The 18,199-nt window shown below is 36.8% G+C and overlaps 1 protein-coding gene across 1 annotated transcript in view; it reads left to right on the plus strand.

Annotated features, from left to right (window-relative positions):
* The window catches only part of LOC121326444 (rap guanine nucleotide exchange factor 2-like), a 139,834-nt gene that overhangs the window by 69,712 nt on the left and 51,923 nt on the right, over positions 1-18,199 (plus strand). Inside the window, 3 exon segments of the mRNA XM_041269712.1 lie at positions 6,134-6,212; positions 11,171-11,338; positions 12,561-12,578. Coding sequence (XP_041125646.1) covers positions 6,134-6,212; positions 11,171-11,338; positions 12,561-12,578 — 265 coding nt within the window.

Below are 18,199 nucleotides of genomic sequence, written 5' to 3' on the forward strand. Positions count from 1 at the left end.
ATTATTGATACTAAAAGTCTATTTAAATTTCTTATTTTTCTCTGTCACTTTTAGGAGATTATTAAAGTATTTCTCCAGTATTGTGTAGGTTCTGAAAATAAAATAATCCTAATTTTTCTGGCCTCGCTCTGTCACTTTAGTGTACTGGAGGGACTGATGGATGAGAATCCAGGTGCACTTAAGACGGATTCTGTTAGAACAGAGTTCCGTTTACAACGTATTGAGGAGTCATGTCCCTGCCAAACAACATGGGTTTTAATGGGGATTTCCATTACATGAGAGTAGATGTTAAAAATTTGAATGCTCTCATCAAGATAAGCACCAACTAAGACGTAGCTTTACAGTAAACTAATGTGATCCGTCTGCATCTCCATCCATTCACGTTTCTTCCATCTGATGATGTAGATATCCTTCTGCCTGGTGTTGACAGCTGAAGTGTAATGCTGGCTCCAGGGATCAGTTTATTTTGCCTCCCCAGCGCATCAGCACACGCAACGGCTGTGATGCTGGCTCCGGGGATCAACCACAGTGCAGTCTCTCCACATCAGCATAGCAACCGACTGAATTGAGCTAAGTAGGGTACGTCTCTGGGGTCTTCAAGTGGGAAGCTTCCATCCGTGGTGTTTCATTGACTAGCCCACGACACCTCAAGAGGCTCGACCAGCGATTCTGGCTTTCCAGCATCACCCCCCTCCGTCCCTCACTCAACTCAGCCCAGCTTACTTACCCGTACATCGGCGTTGCTTTCTTTCTGTTGTGCAGCCAGTTGCTTCTCCTTTCGGCTGCTTCAGATAAGTTTTTCACTGTGCGACACAACTACTGGCCACTGAACCCGACATCTCTGAGAAACCGGTTTGTACAGTGTGCCACAAATCCTCGGCAACCCACCTCCACTGGGTAAACCTGCACTCTCCATCTCTGTTTCAGCAGCTAGTTGAGCATACCAAAGTTTCTTCCCCTCATACGTCTCATCCACAGCGTTCTCCCATGGCACTGTTAGCTTTACCAGGTGAACAAGGTGTGCTGATCCAGACTACAAGACATGTCTGGTCGAAGGTTAGTGATGGCAATCTCAGGTGGAAAAATAAGCCATTGACCAACATCTGCCAGCATTTTCCAGTCTCTAGCAGCTTCCAGTTGTACTGTGCGAGGCTTAGTTTTAACACCTTTTCTTGGTGGTTGCTCTCCTGGAAGGAGAAATGTTGTCTTTTGTGTGTAATGCTTTGATAGAACTGATGGCAACTTACTGGTCAGGTTACGCTTGTCTTCCAATGCTAAGGCCAGACCTCGCAGCACCTGGTCATGGCGCCAAGTAAACCGTCCTTGGCTGACCCACCTTAAATCCTGTCAGAATGTGCCTTAATGTACAGGTGATGAACACAAAGGACATGAGGGATCCTCACCCACACAGAGGTTTAGGTTCTGTGGTGATGGGAGAACATCATATGTTGATCTGATGAGGAAACTGATCCTGCTCTGTTCCTTTGTCCATATGTCTTGCCAGCCGATCTTGCATTCTTCCACACTCCCATCTCATCCATTCTACCTGCTTGGCCTGGGAAACCGCCTTTACACACCTCATCCTCTCCTGCTGCTTTTGCACCTCGTTGACTACCAGCTTCCACCATTGAGCTGAGGTTGTCTTGTGCCATTTAGGAGGAGCTGAAATGAGACCAAGACCACCTTTTCCATGCTGAATTTACCCCATAATATCTGATTGCAGCCTTAGCATCTTCCACAGCTTTCTTTGCTGCCCATTTTCTTCCAGTTTTCCAGTGAAAAGTCTAGGGAGATGGTACGACCGGAATCTAAAGGACACAGTTCGTGTGGGAGAAGTTAGACAACAAGTAGTGGAAGAGTTGAAGAGTATAGATAGCAGCGCTTTACCAGGCAAACTGAAACTCTGGTACTTTGTTTGGTCTACTGCCAAGACTGCTGTGGCCACTGACTGTGTACAAGGTTTCCTTGACAACAGTTGAGAAGCTGGAAGCTTTAATCAGTTCATACGTCATAAATGGTTGTGAGTTCCATTGCAGCTACCAATCTCTGCTCTAACCAAGGAGTTTAAGTGCGTCAAAAAGTCCAACTGGAAATGACATTAGTAGATTCACGCGACAAAAAAAAAGTCTGTCCTCTGGGTTGCCTATAGGATGCTGAGATAAAGGGTGTCAGGTTATTGGTTTCAGGGATTCAGAAGAAACAAATGGAGCATCTGGAACTGGTCACATCACAGTAGCTTTACTGTACACAAGTACTGGCATCAGAAACATAGTTTTATAATAATTTGTTCAAGTTTTCTACACACTAAGGGCCCTATGTACTAATAAGTTTACTTGTTAGTAAATACTGCAAATTTGTAGCCTTCGTAGCATCTTTTGCATGCAATGTACTTAACAGCTGTTTTTTGTGAACAACTATCGTAATATCACCGTAGATTTACGAACAGCATAAATTACTGCTCATTATAGATGGGAGAGATCGGAATTTGCATCTCATTATAAATAGATTCGCAACGGCAAGTGTCAAGATTTAGAACTTCCTTCTGGCAAAGATTAGTGAGTGGTATAATCAAACATTTGGGACAGAGAGCTCGGGTGGATGGGACTTACCCCTGTCTGGAAAAGAATATGGTCAAACATATTTTAGCATCCAAAAATCCAGTTCATCAACTTATACATTTCAAACTCATCCAAGAGCCTATGCAACACCTTACAGACGTTTTAAGATGAAAATTATTCCAAGCCCTACTTGTAACATCTACCAACTTAACACACCAGGCACCTTCATGTAGATGTTCAGGGATTGCCAACTTTGACAAAACTGCACATTTGAATTGAACATCAATATATAGTCATTTTTTGAAGATTCCTTCACATTGATCAACATTTAAACTGTATTGTGACAAGGTACTCGTGTCACATTTATGGGTAACTGCATTGCAAGACAGAGACATGGGAGTAGGAGTTGAAATACCAGCACAGGATTTATTAAACACAAAACAGAAAGTAAACAAATGGGTCATGTGACGCTACCAGCAGTGGTAACGCATAGAGGACACATACAAAAGACTGTACAAAAGGCAAAATAAAACACAGTACAAAAACTACAAATAAAAGGTGCCATAAAGGGCGCGCTAGCCTTGCTGAACGAGGTGTTCCACTCCAGGAACCTGCTACACCTGATTAAGGACAGGCACAGCCAATCACTTGCTGCCCTTCCTCTCAACCAAAGAGGCAGCAAGAATCAATCAAGCACCCATCTGTACACAATCATTTGATCAGACATAACTCCAAAAAGCACATAAAACAAACCTGTTTCCACATATATAAAAATTTATTACACCAACACTATTTTCCCCCTGTGCAGGGCAATCTCCCTGCTACAGGTATGTTTAAAAGAAAACAGTAAAGAAATGAAAAAGGAAAGAATGTGCACTACAGTAATTATATGCCCTTTCTCTTAAAAAAAAAAATATCCAGTGTAGATTGCTCCTCATGCCCGTTGCCTGGTTGCAGTTTGTGTGAAGATGACGGACAGGCAACGATTGCATTCGTCATGCATGATTTGTATTACATTAGGTCATCTTTGAATTAGCGTTATCTTTGAGTTAGTGAACCATGGTCTTTGTTTTCACTGAGAGAATAACACACTTAAAACTGGAGAAAGTTCAGTGTCAGTCAGTACTGAGATTGTTGTATCCGGGTCGATCCTGTACATGATCATTCTAATAGGGCTAATAAGCATTGAAAAAATCAGTTCTTGCTGTTGGGATCGTTAAAAACGGGTGTTCGTTATAGTGAAGTTAGCATATATATATATATATAGACACACACATAGATATATATATATATAGATATAGCCGGATATAAATATTATATATATATATATATATATATATAATAAATGTGTGTGTGTGTGTATATATATATATATATATATATATATATATATATATATATATATATAAATAAATAAATAAATGTGTGTGTGTGTATGTATATATATATATATATATATATATATATATATATATATATATATTAATAGGTATATATATATATAATAGATATATAATAATAGATAGGAATGTATTTTATGCGATATCTCGGCATGGGCAGTTAATTACAAGTTTTTTTATAGGGCATGGGCATTAAAAAGGGTGGGGGACTATACATTACCGTTACTGCCGCAAATTATTGATATACATGTATTTGAGTTGTTTTATTTGTGTATATGTAATAAAATAAAATTTGTGAAATGTAAAACAATAAATTACAAAAAAATAAAAAGAATTTCACAGTGCCAATTATGAGATGTTTATTTTATATTATAAAATGGCTTGGATAAATTAAGTGCTGTGATTGGCTTAACAAGATGGTAAGAATTGTCTTAACGCACAGCTGTGGCATCATAGACCAACTTACTTACATGCTCAATTAATATTACTATACCTTATTAGTAACAATTATCTAAACAGTGTTTCTGTAGGTAATAATGTCAACATATAACTGAAATAGCATTTAAATCACCCAACAGTCTCTGGCACTAAGAATTACAGAAAAAATGGAAATATACTGTGGTATTTAGTCAGAGAACAGAACAAAGAAAACTCTGAGGTAAGCAGGAGCAGTAACACTATTACACTAGTAACACTACGCTTTTAAACAAGGTCAGGTTCGGCTTAGAATTCTATTGTGCTCGCCCCGGACGGGAAGGACATAGGACCGCAAAGGGCTAATGGAAACATAGCTTGTAGTTGTACCAAAGTGGGGATTTTTTTTGTTTTGGTGAAAATAAATATTATAATAGGTCTAATCTGCAAGAGGACGTGATGCAAATATAATATATACTGTGCATACAAAAAATAATGGCTATCCTGTTTGGTAACTCTATTTTAAATTACACAGTGCAGTTATTTGAAGCAAAACCAAAGTATTGCGGCACGCTATATAACGCAGTAAACCTGAAGAGACTTTTGCCGATCAAGAAATACGTTCTTGTCTTTCAGTCTATGAATGTGCCATTGTAGTTGAAGTTCCTCCATTTATAAAACACACAGATCAGGCTCTGATCCTGCCCCAGAGTAGGATTGAATTGTGAGCTCCAGCTGAGCTCAGGACCAGCGCTGATGCTTCAGTATAACCGAATACGTCACAGGAGCAAGATCAGAGGCAGTATCCACGGTCAGATCCATTTAGTACAACCAGGCCCTGGCTATTAAAGCTTGTAAAGTTTAAAAAAATTAAAAAATTAAAATTAAAATGTAATTATTCCAACATGTTGGGAACCCCTGCCCTAGAGGACCGGTTAAGGAGTTTTCTTTCCGGCACAGTAAATTGACCATGCATGTAGACACATGTTTCGATAGCTTTGACTATGGGGAACTGAGCAGTTAGAAAAAAAATGACTTTTTTTCTAGTTTTGTCTAACGTTTCTCGTTAATATACAATTCACTGATAGTGTAATTAGTTTATATTTGTTTGAAAAATGACTTGTCTCGTTTTCACTATTTTACTTTACTACATAACTACATTTACTATATTACATATTAGTTAAATTATTACTATTAAAAAGACCCCAGCAGATATGTGTAGATTAAGTTGCCTAGTAACATGCTTGTCAAATGCAATGTAATTTACAATTCCACCAGTAATAATAATTAAAAAAAAGTGATTCACTTCAATATACATTGCCATGAAAGCATAAGAAAAAGCATCAAAGCAGTCACAAGGTTAATGCACAATTAAATTACTTACATTTACATTGGTATGTTTAAATGTTAATCTCCATGAATGAAAATATTACCTTATTACACATATGCAAATATTCCAAGGTACAATTCAGATAATGAAACAAAAAGCAGTATAAATTTCACTCATAGTGGTGTGCTCCGAGTCACTGATAGAGTTGTTCACAGTCATGTTAAAGCAGGAGCAATGCCGAGACAACCAAAGAAATGCCAGATTGCAAATACAGGTGTAGGCTACATTTTAAGCTTTTCCTGTGCTCTTCATTTCTAGTTTACAGGCAAAGAGTTTTCCATCTATAGAGTGTTTTATAAAGGCAAAAACAGTTTTGTGTGTGCATTATTTGACCTCTCTTGTCATGACCTTATATTTTCTTCTCTCCTCAGTTTTGGCAAGCGCTCTGCAGGAAGCCTTAGTAGACGCGGTTGTGAATGCATTGTGTTGGAGCCTTCTGAAATGATTGTGGTAAGAGCTTTTGTTGGGAACCTATTTTTGATTTAAAAATGTACCTTTTCAATTCATTATTTAATTTATGCCCACGATTCCTTATAAATGTTAACCGAAGATAAGGCTGTACTGTGTTTGCTAGTGTAAGTATTTCTGATTGCTAACACAAAACTGGTTAATAGTAACTTTAGAGGTAGTCCTAAAATAGGCTTACAAATAAAGCTTGAATTACTGTGTATTGCTTGAATTGCTATGTTTTGTTGTTTTCTGCCCTTTTCACAAACATTTAGATATATTTTTACATACCATTTTCATATACTGTATGTACAGCATTGCTTTTCTGTAATCCAGTTTTCATAGCAAGAAATTCATATTCTTTGGGGTCTGTTGTTACAGATTCTGTTTAAACATGTATTTTTATTGCCAGTAATGTTAAAAGAAGATTGGAACTGAAAGTTCCTCAAAGCAATTGTTAAAATTAATACAAAGTTAAAACAAAAATGACTACAAAAGATCGAAAAACTACTCCCTTCTAAATCTTTTGTAGTCATTTTTGTATTACTTTAGTATAACTACATGTTAATTTGGATTCATATGTTGTTTTTTTCTGACTTTATGTGAACGAAAAGACACACATTTGCCCGTTTTCCCATTGGAAATAGTGATATTTTGAAATATCACTGTCCTGGTCACAAAAGCAAAGTTTGTGGGGAATAATAGCCATTTTCTATACTTTTGAGGCATAAGCAATTCGTAAATAACACTTACTGCCCAGGAACAAAAAAATAAAAAAATTGTTACACGGTGTTATAACACATGGAGTTTGTAAAATAAATAAATAAATAAATAAATAATTCTTCACTTACCTAAGAAAATTGGAATACTATTATAACTTGTGTAAACAAAACTATGTTGATAATAAGTAGGCTGTCCTGCTGCAGTCGCGGGTTTGTGCTATTCTTAATTGAGACATTGCGGAAATCTGCGGTACAAGAACACGACCAGTGCTGCATAGAATTGCGGAGACACGCTGTAAATGTCACTCAACACCCACAGAGTTTGTGCAGATTGTGCATAACCCAGCACTAGCTTTGAAATGTTACTGCGAAAGGCTGGCTACGGCTGTGAACCAAAGGGATGATGCAAAGATAACGAGTGACCTGCTAATCGTAATGCAAATAACCACTAGAACTACTACTGCCACCATGTTAGCAGAGGCGAACGACATTTTTTCATTTTAAAATTAAGCCGTGAATTGCCTTGTCAACGCTATATTAAATAAATCACTTATTTAAACAATGTACTAAATCCGTGATAAGTGATGTATAATTTTACAATAAAGTTAATGTTAATCTATTACATAAAACTGACTGTTGATAATCCAGACAAATGTAAATATAGCACGTTGAAAATTTATGTTGTGCTGCAAGGTTTGGAGAAGGCATTTCTCTAAAAGCTGCATGTGACGTCAGAAAGGCAACAGCCAAGAGCAGCTGGCACAGCAAGCTCCGAGTAACAGAACGCAGCAGTTGAAACGTGTATTCTGCGTCGTTTACAGTTTCTTTCAAAACCATTATCAAAATACAGTATCAGTTCACAAAAAGATCTTCCTCAGACACTTTGCTAAGGCTGCAAGTACCATCGCTTGATTTTAGACGAAGAATGTTTGCAGTTGAAAAATGCGTTAACCGTTTTATAAAGGAATTACAATAATTGCAGTGTAGAATAAAATGTATTAATACCATAATGTACCTAAACCGCAGTAAGCCGATAAACCGGTATACTGACCCATCCCTACTGCTCTATCTACTCATTTTTGTCTTTTTTACAGTGGATCGGCAGAAAATGATGTTTAAGGTGGTAGTCTTCAGTATTAGATACATTCTAATTGAAATGTACTATTATAATTACTGTTTTAAAATGTTACATTGCTTAAATATGCATTTATATGGAAATAAATGATTAGGCAATGTTTTATACGTGAAAATCAATAGATTTAATTATTTTTCTAACAGATTTTCGCCGTATGCAAATGTTGGTATTAGTTCGGAAAGTGAAAGGTTCTTTTCTTGCATGAAAAGGGTCAGAACATACCTGCGTACATCTACTGTTACAAATTTGCCAAGATAAAAGCGAGACGCTACCCCCTTTTTATTTTGGTTTATTTGTGATTATCCATGTAAACATGTCATTTAAAACTTTGCTACGTATTTCTACTTTTGCCGTTCACAAGAATCTGGTGCTTATTTAGCAGTTTGTGTTCATTGGTTTATATTTGATACAGTGTCATTCTTTGTGGAAAGCAGGTGAAATGTATCAAACATAACTCGAGGTTGTAAACATGTATGAAATCTGGTGAGATGAATTCGGATGGACGCTCTAAAATAAAAAAAGTTAAACTGCATTCTTACCCCTGGCTCTCTCTGTAAAGCCCATGCAATACAAGATTTTCAATGCTCTGAAATATCAGTAGTCTAATGGCCCTAGCTTCTACTGTAAAACAATTAAAAACAATGATGTTGTACCGCTATTTGTTTAAAGTAGCATTATGTAACTGAAATGTTTCCTTAACTGGGATATTGGAAGCTGGCAGCAGAGCAATTCGATTAGCGTTAAGTTAAATCCTTGACCCACTTTTAAAACACAAAAGTTTCAGTGAAAATAATGTTGCACACTTTATTCTTAAAATGAGACTCAGTGGAAGGACATTCTCGAGTTTGTTATAAAACAGTGCTGTGCTTTAATAATACTTGCATTGCACATGTTATATAATTTATTTTAAGAATAGGAACATAAAACATGTTGATAAAGCGCAGCACGCTATCCAGTTGGAAACTGCCTGTTTTTTTTTTTCTCATTCTTGATGCTATTTGGGACAGAGAATGTTCAATGCTGACACAACTTTGAACCCCCAGAATGTTTCTGAAATGAAGCTGTGGTGGCGGGACTAACTTCAGTTGCATTTCTTTAGCTTTATTCAACCAAACTAAATAAAGCTGAATACTAAGAATGTGGAAATGCTTTCTTTGTAATCCCGAGTGCCAGGAAATGCTTGGAAATCATAATTGTAGTGCATATGCCTCCAGAAAATAGGAAGAAGTGTGGTACAGCTGACTCTTTTCAGATGTGTATTGTTTATACAGTCAGTGGTGTCCTGCCTGTTATATCGTAGGACATATTATAGAAGGAATCGTCATGTCAATCAGTGTGTACTCTGTGTTGTCATTATTTAAATTGCTACAGTTTTTCTGCACAGTTTTGACAAGTTGATCAATAGTATAATATGATATAAAAGGCCTTATCGATAAACACATGATCTGTCCAGTTAGTTACATTGCAATTTGTTATTGTTAGGTTTGTGCGCAGTGGTTTTTTTTTTGTTTTATAGTTCTGCATACAAAAATCAAATCAACGAAAAGCAATAGTAGCCTTAGTCAAGTAACAAAGGAAATTGTTTTGAGGTAGTTCAAGAATCAATGAAATATTTTCCAGGGTACCTTTCTCTAGATTTAGTTTTTGAAAAGTGTTACTTTCTCTGCAAGATTTATGAGATGTATTTTTCAGCTCAGATTTATTAATTTCTAAAAATATAGTGAGGTTTGACAAACATTGGTCAATGGAATTATTTTTCTAGTTTTCTGGTGAAGAGTAGCATGTTCCATTTTGAGTTACACTGGCTCAATGAATAAATTGTACATTATATTGTTGGTGTTTATCCAAAGTAATGTACTATACTATCTTTTTTTTTTAAATAGCACAATAAATTTCAGTTTCATCAATTTCATCAATTAAACTATAAACTGTGCTTTCCACTGTATAATAGACATTGTGATTGGTCCTTCAGTTTTCAACTGCTTGATTTTCTGAGGAGCGGTGAATTAAGTAGGGGTCAAGCATACTGTATACAGTAGGTCCTTGTGGGGTGAAAAGCACAAGGTCCACAGTAAATGTATTTGGGTTTGACATTATACTGACATTTTACAATTTGCTTGTCTACAGTAACACTGTATACTGTGCATTACTGCATAGATTCCCTGTAAAAGTGCTGTGGAATAAACTTGATAAATTTCTCTTTCTAGCCCATTCTCATCTGAAAAATAATTTTTCATGTAACCAGCCTTCTAATATTACAGAATTGCTTTGGATACTGTGATACAAATAGGAGTCATTTCCATTCTGTTTATACTCAAAACAATTTACGCTGCTCCACTGCAGTTGCCATGACAGCAGAGAATACAGTGCAGGGATATACGGTTTAATGCAGGAGACAGTGTGCTGTTGTAAAATACGAGACTGCAGTGAAGGAGACATGAAAAAAATGTGTAAGCTGTAAATTGTTTTCTCTTTGTTCTTGGTAATTTAGTAAGAATCTAGATTTTGTTGATTTGATAGCTATCATTGTATTTTTATTTGCCATTAAGACTTAGGTTTAGAATCATAGTTTAGTTCAATAACCTTTTAGCTTATCATCGCAATATTTTGCTTCGCTGATGCTTACTGTTCTGCACAAGAGGGTTGAGAAGAGGGAAGTGGATTTTTTTTTTTTCTATCTTAGCAGTATGGCTTGGCAGTTTGGTACCCTTAATCCTCCAGGTCCACACCTTATTCTTCAATGCACATTGCATTCATGTATAGTATGTGTAAGAGCTGTTATAATTAATCTCTTTGTTATTGTTACATTGCATTTTTTCCAAGTGGTAAATTTACCTTTTATGTACACCAAGACCAGATAATGCATTTGCTTGAAAAAATTGTAACCTGCTTCTAACCCTGTATCTGACCTTCATTCATCAGAATGGAAGAACTGTTACACCCTTGTAATGCTCTTCATTATAGGTTGCTGGAGCATTGTCGGACAGTTTTACTGTATATTAAGAATGTATAATATAATTGTCACTTGTCCTGTCAAACTAGGTAATCCATGTAATTAACATTGTACTTGTAATAATTTGTACTTTTGTGTTGTCCTTGTTTAGGTGGACTATATGGATGAAAATGAGGAATATTTTCAGCGGCAAGCATCTCACAGGCAGTCTCGCAGGAGATTTCGGAAAATTAACCCGAAAGGAGAGAGACAAACAATTATTGACACAGTGGATCCATACCCTGTTGGGAAGCCGCCGTTACCTAGAGGATACCACACGGTGAGCCATTATCGGGCCTTATGATCTTTGCCAGGGGGTAATTGAAGTTAGTAGCAAGCTTCAGTTTGACTGTCGGTTTCACACACAATATTGGAATTTTTGTATGGAAAATATAATATGCTGTCGCTGAGCAGCAGTTCATTATTGGTACACTAAGGCTTTATGTCGTTCTGTGGTTGTCTTCAGAAATACAAGTGGGTAACTTTTAGGGTGCTGCAGCTTATTTTGTCAAAGGTTCTTCTGCTGATCTTGCAAGTTATTTATTGTTAAGACACTTGCCATAAATATACAGACATCGCATCATATGTTCACACTTCAGAAATAATTCGTGGATTCCCTTGTGGAAAAATATACAGTGTAAGTCTGCAGTATTATGAGCAACACCACTTTATTTTCATGAGTATCCAAAATAGTTTGGGGTTGCTAGTTTCTTTGAAGCAGAAATACACAACACAGTTGTTGAGCAGAGCTATAGTATTTAAACCCACCCATTAAATTCTAACCTAAAATCTTTTGTAAATGGTTTTTAAAACCAATTTAAGTTTCATGAAAGATTATGTGTTCCTCAACACCTTTTTATGTTGCTGCAATGTTATAGCCTTGGGTGATTCAGTCACTTAAATCAAGAGCTAGGAGCACAATATAGTCTTTGTGGCCAGTATTGCCATGTTACCAGCTGTTACCATGATTGCTGTATAGGCCATTTGTGTTGAGTTCATTGGTGGCCCTTGGCATCCACAAGGGACACTTTCCAGTCCTACTGCAGGCATTACTAACTCATTATGTCTGCACGTGTAGATGTTAGTCCATTTTGTTCATTCTGTAACAATCCATTGTTTTTTGTCCTCACAGAGACTGTTACAAATTATATAAAACCATTAAACCAGCGATATACTCCAAAGAAAAATTGCTTAATTTTACAACATCTTCATTCTAAATTTGGGAAGAAATATTGAAATAGTAAAATGTGTGTGTGTTTTTTTTTTTTTTTTTTTTTTTAATTATAGTTTTGAAATGAACTGCATGTTAAAGGCTGCTCCAGCATGATAATAAACAAAAATGCTTGTTTTCTCTTTCAGCTTGCATGACATGCAACATCAATGTTAAGGGCATTTTAAAGCTTTCAGCATAGTTTTCATAACCTTGGAATTAAATATTGCATGTGTGATAATTCTCATCTTTTCCTTTCCTTTTATGGCATTCATTTAATTTTGGCTCACAGGAATGCACTAAACCTCAGGTATTGTAACTCTTGTATGTAAATGTATACTAACACCCATTTTTTGTTTAGTTGTCATTCCTGCGCTTAATATTTTAATATGTTTGTATGTCTTGTCTTGAGGGAAATTATGGTTTTTCATAGAAATATAATGTTGAGTTGTACAATTTGATTGTACACAATTATAGTGCAATGGTGGGAATTTCCTCATCATTGAATGCTCTGAATTTAGTCTTTTAAAATAACAAAATTAAAACAGAGCTTTTTTTAAATTCATTGCACATATACGTTATTTTAATAGTTTTTTGTGTATTAGCAACTGTAATTTATCAAATGACTGTACATCTGTCCCAGATCTGTCAGCCAAATCCTTGAAAGCTTGTGGTAATGGTTGAAGTGGTCCCAGATTTATACAATACTGGTAGTTCTGTAAAACAAGTGCTTAGGTATTAGCACTGTGGCTCCATATAGTAACTGAACACACAAGGCTGAGTGACAAAGCCATCAGATATTTTCACAAAAGGCCTGTAACTATTTTTAGTGCTTTGATTTGAAATGTTCATGCAGTTAGTCAGCTGTGCTTGAATAAAACAGCCCAATGACAGTTGTAAAACATTTACAAGCAATTTAAAAAGACCATAACATGAACTGGTTAGGAACAGCAGTACGAACTTGTCTGTTTGTGTTTGTATGGTTTACAGCCATACAGGTGAGTGATGTATAGAGTGTGGCATAGAGGATTCACAGTCATATGACATTACAAGCACATCAGATTTATAAACGAATGTGTGGGGAAAATATTCTCTCCATGCTGTATGAATCAGATTGGCAAAAGGGTCATTTATTATTTGTTGCACTATCCATGCCTAATGACAGAACGTTAATGTCCAGTCATGTTTTAAGTGTCTCGTGTGTAGCTGTACAGTGTAAAAACACGAAATAAGTGAACAAATACAAGTAATATTTACAGAATGTTTGAGATGTTGTTCAGTTGTAGTGTTGTATATTTATGTAAAATTATTGATTTTGGTTTCGCTGTAGTACCAGTGGGAGGTAAAGTGTTCTGCACTTAAGTGTTCCTTATTTTTTTTACCAAAGGCATTGTTTTTTTTTTTATCTGTCGGAACTAAGGTGCAGACCACTGTAATCATCTCTGTACAAAGGCAGTGCAGCTGTAGGTTGGCACCATGGGAATATGGAAGAGTCATACTGCATCTCACGTTGTTACCAGAGCTCTTGCTTGAGGTTGTCTAATTTGGAAAATGACATCAGCCAGATTACTGGGACTCGAGTGCCCACTGGGGAGTTAGTACTCTTCCAGTTTCGTTCGAGGGAAAGCAAGCACACAGTTTGATGGCTCGGCTTTAAGATGACACTTAGCAACTCAAACCAGTGTAGGAACAACACTGAAGCCTCTTTTTTTTTTTTTTTTTTTTTTTTCCCTCTGTGCTTTAATTTTAAGTAAGATTTGGAATCTTAGTCCTTTATTCACAACCAACAGGTTGTCATTTGAAACTTTAATTCTAAAAGTTTTTCAAATGGTTTTTCATGAAAAAATGCTGCTTCTGTGGTCTAATTAGAGTTTCTCAAAGTTGAGTAATTTGTGTTAACTAATTCCAACTTTAGATGATCACATCTACTGTTTCTATTGAAATTACTTTTCAAAGTTTGAAATTAAACCTCTCTGGAAAACATATAAAAGGTATTATTTTTTATTATAAAGTTCTGCTGAATATTTAGTAGTAAGTCAGTCAATTCTTTTCTTGTTCTTACCTTGTCTGATGAACTCCACACAGAGTGAACTCCCGGTCTCCATTTTACTTGGGTTAGGAGAAGAAACAGATCTCTACCCCAGACATCATTGCAATATAGTCTTTTTTGGCACGAAAGTCGGTTATAAAATCCTGCTCTAAATAAGCTTTATGTCCAAATTTTCCTGTGATTGCTTGAATATGGACTCGGTATAGGCGTTCATGTTTGTGAATTTTTATTTGTAAGTAAAAAATAATAATAATAGTAATACATTTTCCCCTTTTCTCCTTATTCCCCTTTTGCTGGTTTTCAACTAGTTTTTTTTTTCCCCGTAAATTCTTCTTTATTAGTTGGTTTGTCTTCCCCATATGTGGTTCTCCACTATCACAGTCTTGCAGTAGGGATTTCTGTCTAATGTGTATTAACATGTTGGATACTCTGACACAGAGGGGAAGAGCTCCATTTCCCTTGCCACAGTGATCTGACAGACTCCGCGCTGCATCCTCCTTGAGGGCTACAAAAAGACTATGCAGCCTGAAAGGAACAAAGAAGCTCCGCCATGTCTCCCCCTAAGAAGCGCTCCAGTAAATCTGTGCATGGCTGTGGCAGCAGGGAGAGAGACATGCCTGCAAAGCCAGTTGCAGGCACTGCAGAGACTTCAACCAGTGCTGCGCAGCAGACTCCTTCACAGGTCACGATGCCTTCCATGACCAGGAATCGGTTCTTCCAGTGGATGGGGGTATTTGGAAGTCATAATCAGGTTCGACCTCCACAGCCTGTAACCCATGCTGCAGTTTCTGGTGCTCCAATGCTGACATCTATGTAGTCAGCATTAATTCAAGGAGGCGCCCCACCTGGTCGTAGCTGACATCATCAACTCCACCCTTGACAGTGACGCAGAGGAGCATACAGAGGCTCCTGCACTGATCTATACAAATGCTGATGTTTTTTGAGGAGGATCTTATCCTCTGTCAATATAAATACCCAGACCAGTACAGATGAGGATGATTTCCTGAGCATCACTGATGCAACGGACAAAAAAAGCCTTTGAAGGTTTCCCCTTCCGTGAGGCAGTCTGGAAGCCCATTGGGGCTATATGGGAGAAGTCTTCCTTCACTGCACCATACCTCCCAAGGGTAGATGTATTCTACAGAGTGCCAACCAGCCACAAGGACCATCTGTTCAAACCACCTAAGCTAGATAGCATCCTAGCTACACCAAGTGCGGCTACATCCTCCAGACCCTTGGCATCAGATCCTGAAAAAGAGCTACACATCCTCAACATGCAGCATGCGTGTTAGCAATTACCAGGTGTTGTCATTTGTCTACTGCCCTACATACACCTACTGCAGAGAATATTGAACTGGCCATGCAGCTAGCTGAGGAAAGCAAGAACATATCCAAGGTACAACTTCAGGCTGGCTGTGATGTTATTGATACTAATGACAGGACTGTGCTAAATGTGGTGGCTGCTAGGAGGTGTACCCAGATGAAAACATCGGCACTTAACTCCAGGTACACAGTCCAAGATACTGGAGTAACCCTTCCAGGGTGACTTGTTCTTTGGCACTGGCTCAAAGACTCGGAAAAACTGCTGCTCATCACAGTGACTGGGCACTAAATGTCAACTCAAAACGTCGTCACTTTTGTGACACCTGTCCATTCTTAATGTGATACACATACATGTAGTTATGGAGAATTACTTAGCAGTCTTCGTTTTTTTAATTAAGCAGTAAATGAATGAAAATAGTTTATAACAGTTTGTTTTTAAAAGGATTTTCTTTTTTTTCACATTAATATTTTGCTTTTATAATTTCAAATAGTTCTTAGTGTAAGGAAAACTACAGGTATAATATCAGTGTAAATTAAAGCATTGTGTACTGAGAAGATAGTAGGGTATGCAAACTTACATAAGACCTGATTTGACTTATGTAGACTAAAGAGAACACAAACAATTCAAAAATAAAGTGCACTTTATGCTTTAATTTCAACAAACAAACAAGGTACAATCAATCAATCTATAGATGAAGTCAAAATAAACAAATCCTCCCCTCCAGGAATTGAATTGGCTTCTTGACTTGCTTTGCTAACAAGCATGCGCTAAGGCAGAAATGGCTTGCCCATGTGTTTTAACGGGAGTAGTCATCTTCCCATCAATTGACAGCTTTATCTGCTCCGAATTTTAGATAGATTTCGTATGGCTTTCTGTACTGAGCTTACATGAGCAAGCATTGTTTTTCAGGCTCTTTTTTTTCTCTCTCCTACATGATCAATGTAAATGATTGTATTCAAGTTGATATGCTGCCAAAGATGCATTGTTCAGGTGGTGAAGGATGATTGAAATGTGCTTGGCCTTCCAAGACCAGGGTGAGTAAAGATATATCCAGAAGCCTGTTGGATAATCCATTCTCTATGGTCATACTCCATATGCGGGAGATGAGATAATCATCCATTATGGCATTTTTCCCTGGCAGGAGGACAAGTACATCAGATATATACAGATGGAGCAAGATTTCCATCTCCTTTATTTAAGGCATGTAGAGGTATAGCTGAATATTAAAAAATGGATCTGAGATTTCCTTTAACCTAAAAAATACTTAGTAGTTTAATAGTATTTTGATGTATTTGACTGTTTCTACTTGATGAAAGAAAATCTGCATTTTAGTACACACCCTCTGAGTGTTGTCTGTCAATGTCAACGGCAATACAGTAATCCCAACAGGAATAGCAACTAGTCTCCGGTTTGAATGACAAGCTGTAGAACTCAAACAACTGGATGCAGACTGATTTACTTTGAATGCATTTTATGAACACACTGTGAACAAATTACTGAACAAATAGCACTATCAGCACTAAACGCATTTAGTCTACTGCATGTTTTGAATTGCTAAAACTTTTTTTTTTTCGCTAATATATTTTAGCACCTATTGGCAACTTTAATATTGCATAAATGCACGCATGTTCACTCAACTTATAGTTAAAAAGTAAAGTGTTACAGGTACTTTTATTATTTTTAGATATTTTAATTATTATTTATTTTTTTAAGAGGTAGATACCTGAAATATTAATAAAATAATAAAATATTCATATTAAATTCACATTTTAGATATATGTAGCAAAATGGCTGCGATTCATGGAATTGTAGTTAGCTGCTGTTCAATTGCTTTAAGACGTAGAGGAAAGAAATTGATGTAGCTGAATATTTGGAGTGTATTTTGTGTTGTTTTTTTTTTTAAACAAAATATTGTTTCATTAAAAATATGCCTTCAGTGCAATGACAGTATAATTTCAGTGTTTAAATCCTCTTTGTATAGTGCCACAGTCGCTGTTGTGATGTAGCTTTGCCTAGATGAGCTTTTGTAAATACATCTGTTAAGGATACCAAATGGCCCAATGTTAGCTTGCAGTTAGTATTTACCTTTAAAGTTTTTCTGATGCTTGTACTCAATACCTTGTCTTATGGGGAAAATCTTGAATTCATTTTCTCAGGTCCTAGATTGAACTAAGAAACTTCATCCTTTAATCCTGACAATGTTAGTTTAGTGTGCCTGTAAATTACTTTTGGAGGTGAACGACAAAACAAAAGGAGAATGCTCGTTTTTTTTTCTTCTGCAATGAAGCTTGATTCGCTTCATCCCACACACCACCAGCAAACAAACAAGTTCACCCTGTTTCTTTTCTCCAACCACAGACACTGACAATCTGCATCTACTGTATACAGCTAATTATCACTGCACTACAAATTAGACTAATTGCCGTGAGATGAGCAGCTTCAGTGGAGGCGGCTGCAGGTTACATATGGGTGCTTTTAAGGCTCATCTCATACAGTATGTGCATTCTATATGTCATTAGTAGCTTACGGCTTTGAAGAGAGCAAAACAAGATCTGTT

The sequence above is a fragment of the Polyodon spathula genome, chromosome 2, assembly GCF_017654505.1.
Source record: "Polyodon spathula isolate WHYD16114869_AA chromosome 2, ASM1765450v1, whole genome shotgun sequence".
NCBI lineage: Eukaryota > Metazoa > Chordata > Actinopteri > Acipenseriformes > Polyodontidae > Polyodon > Polyodon spathula.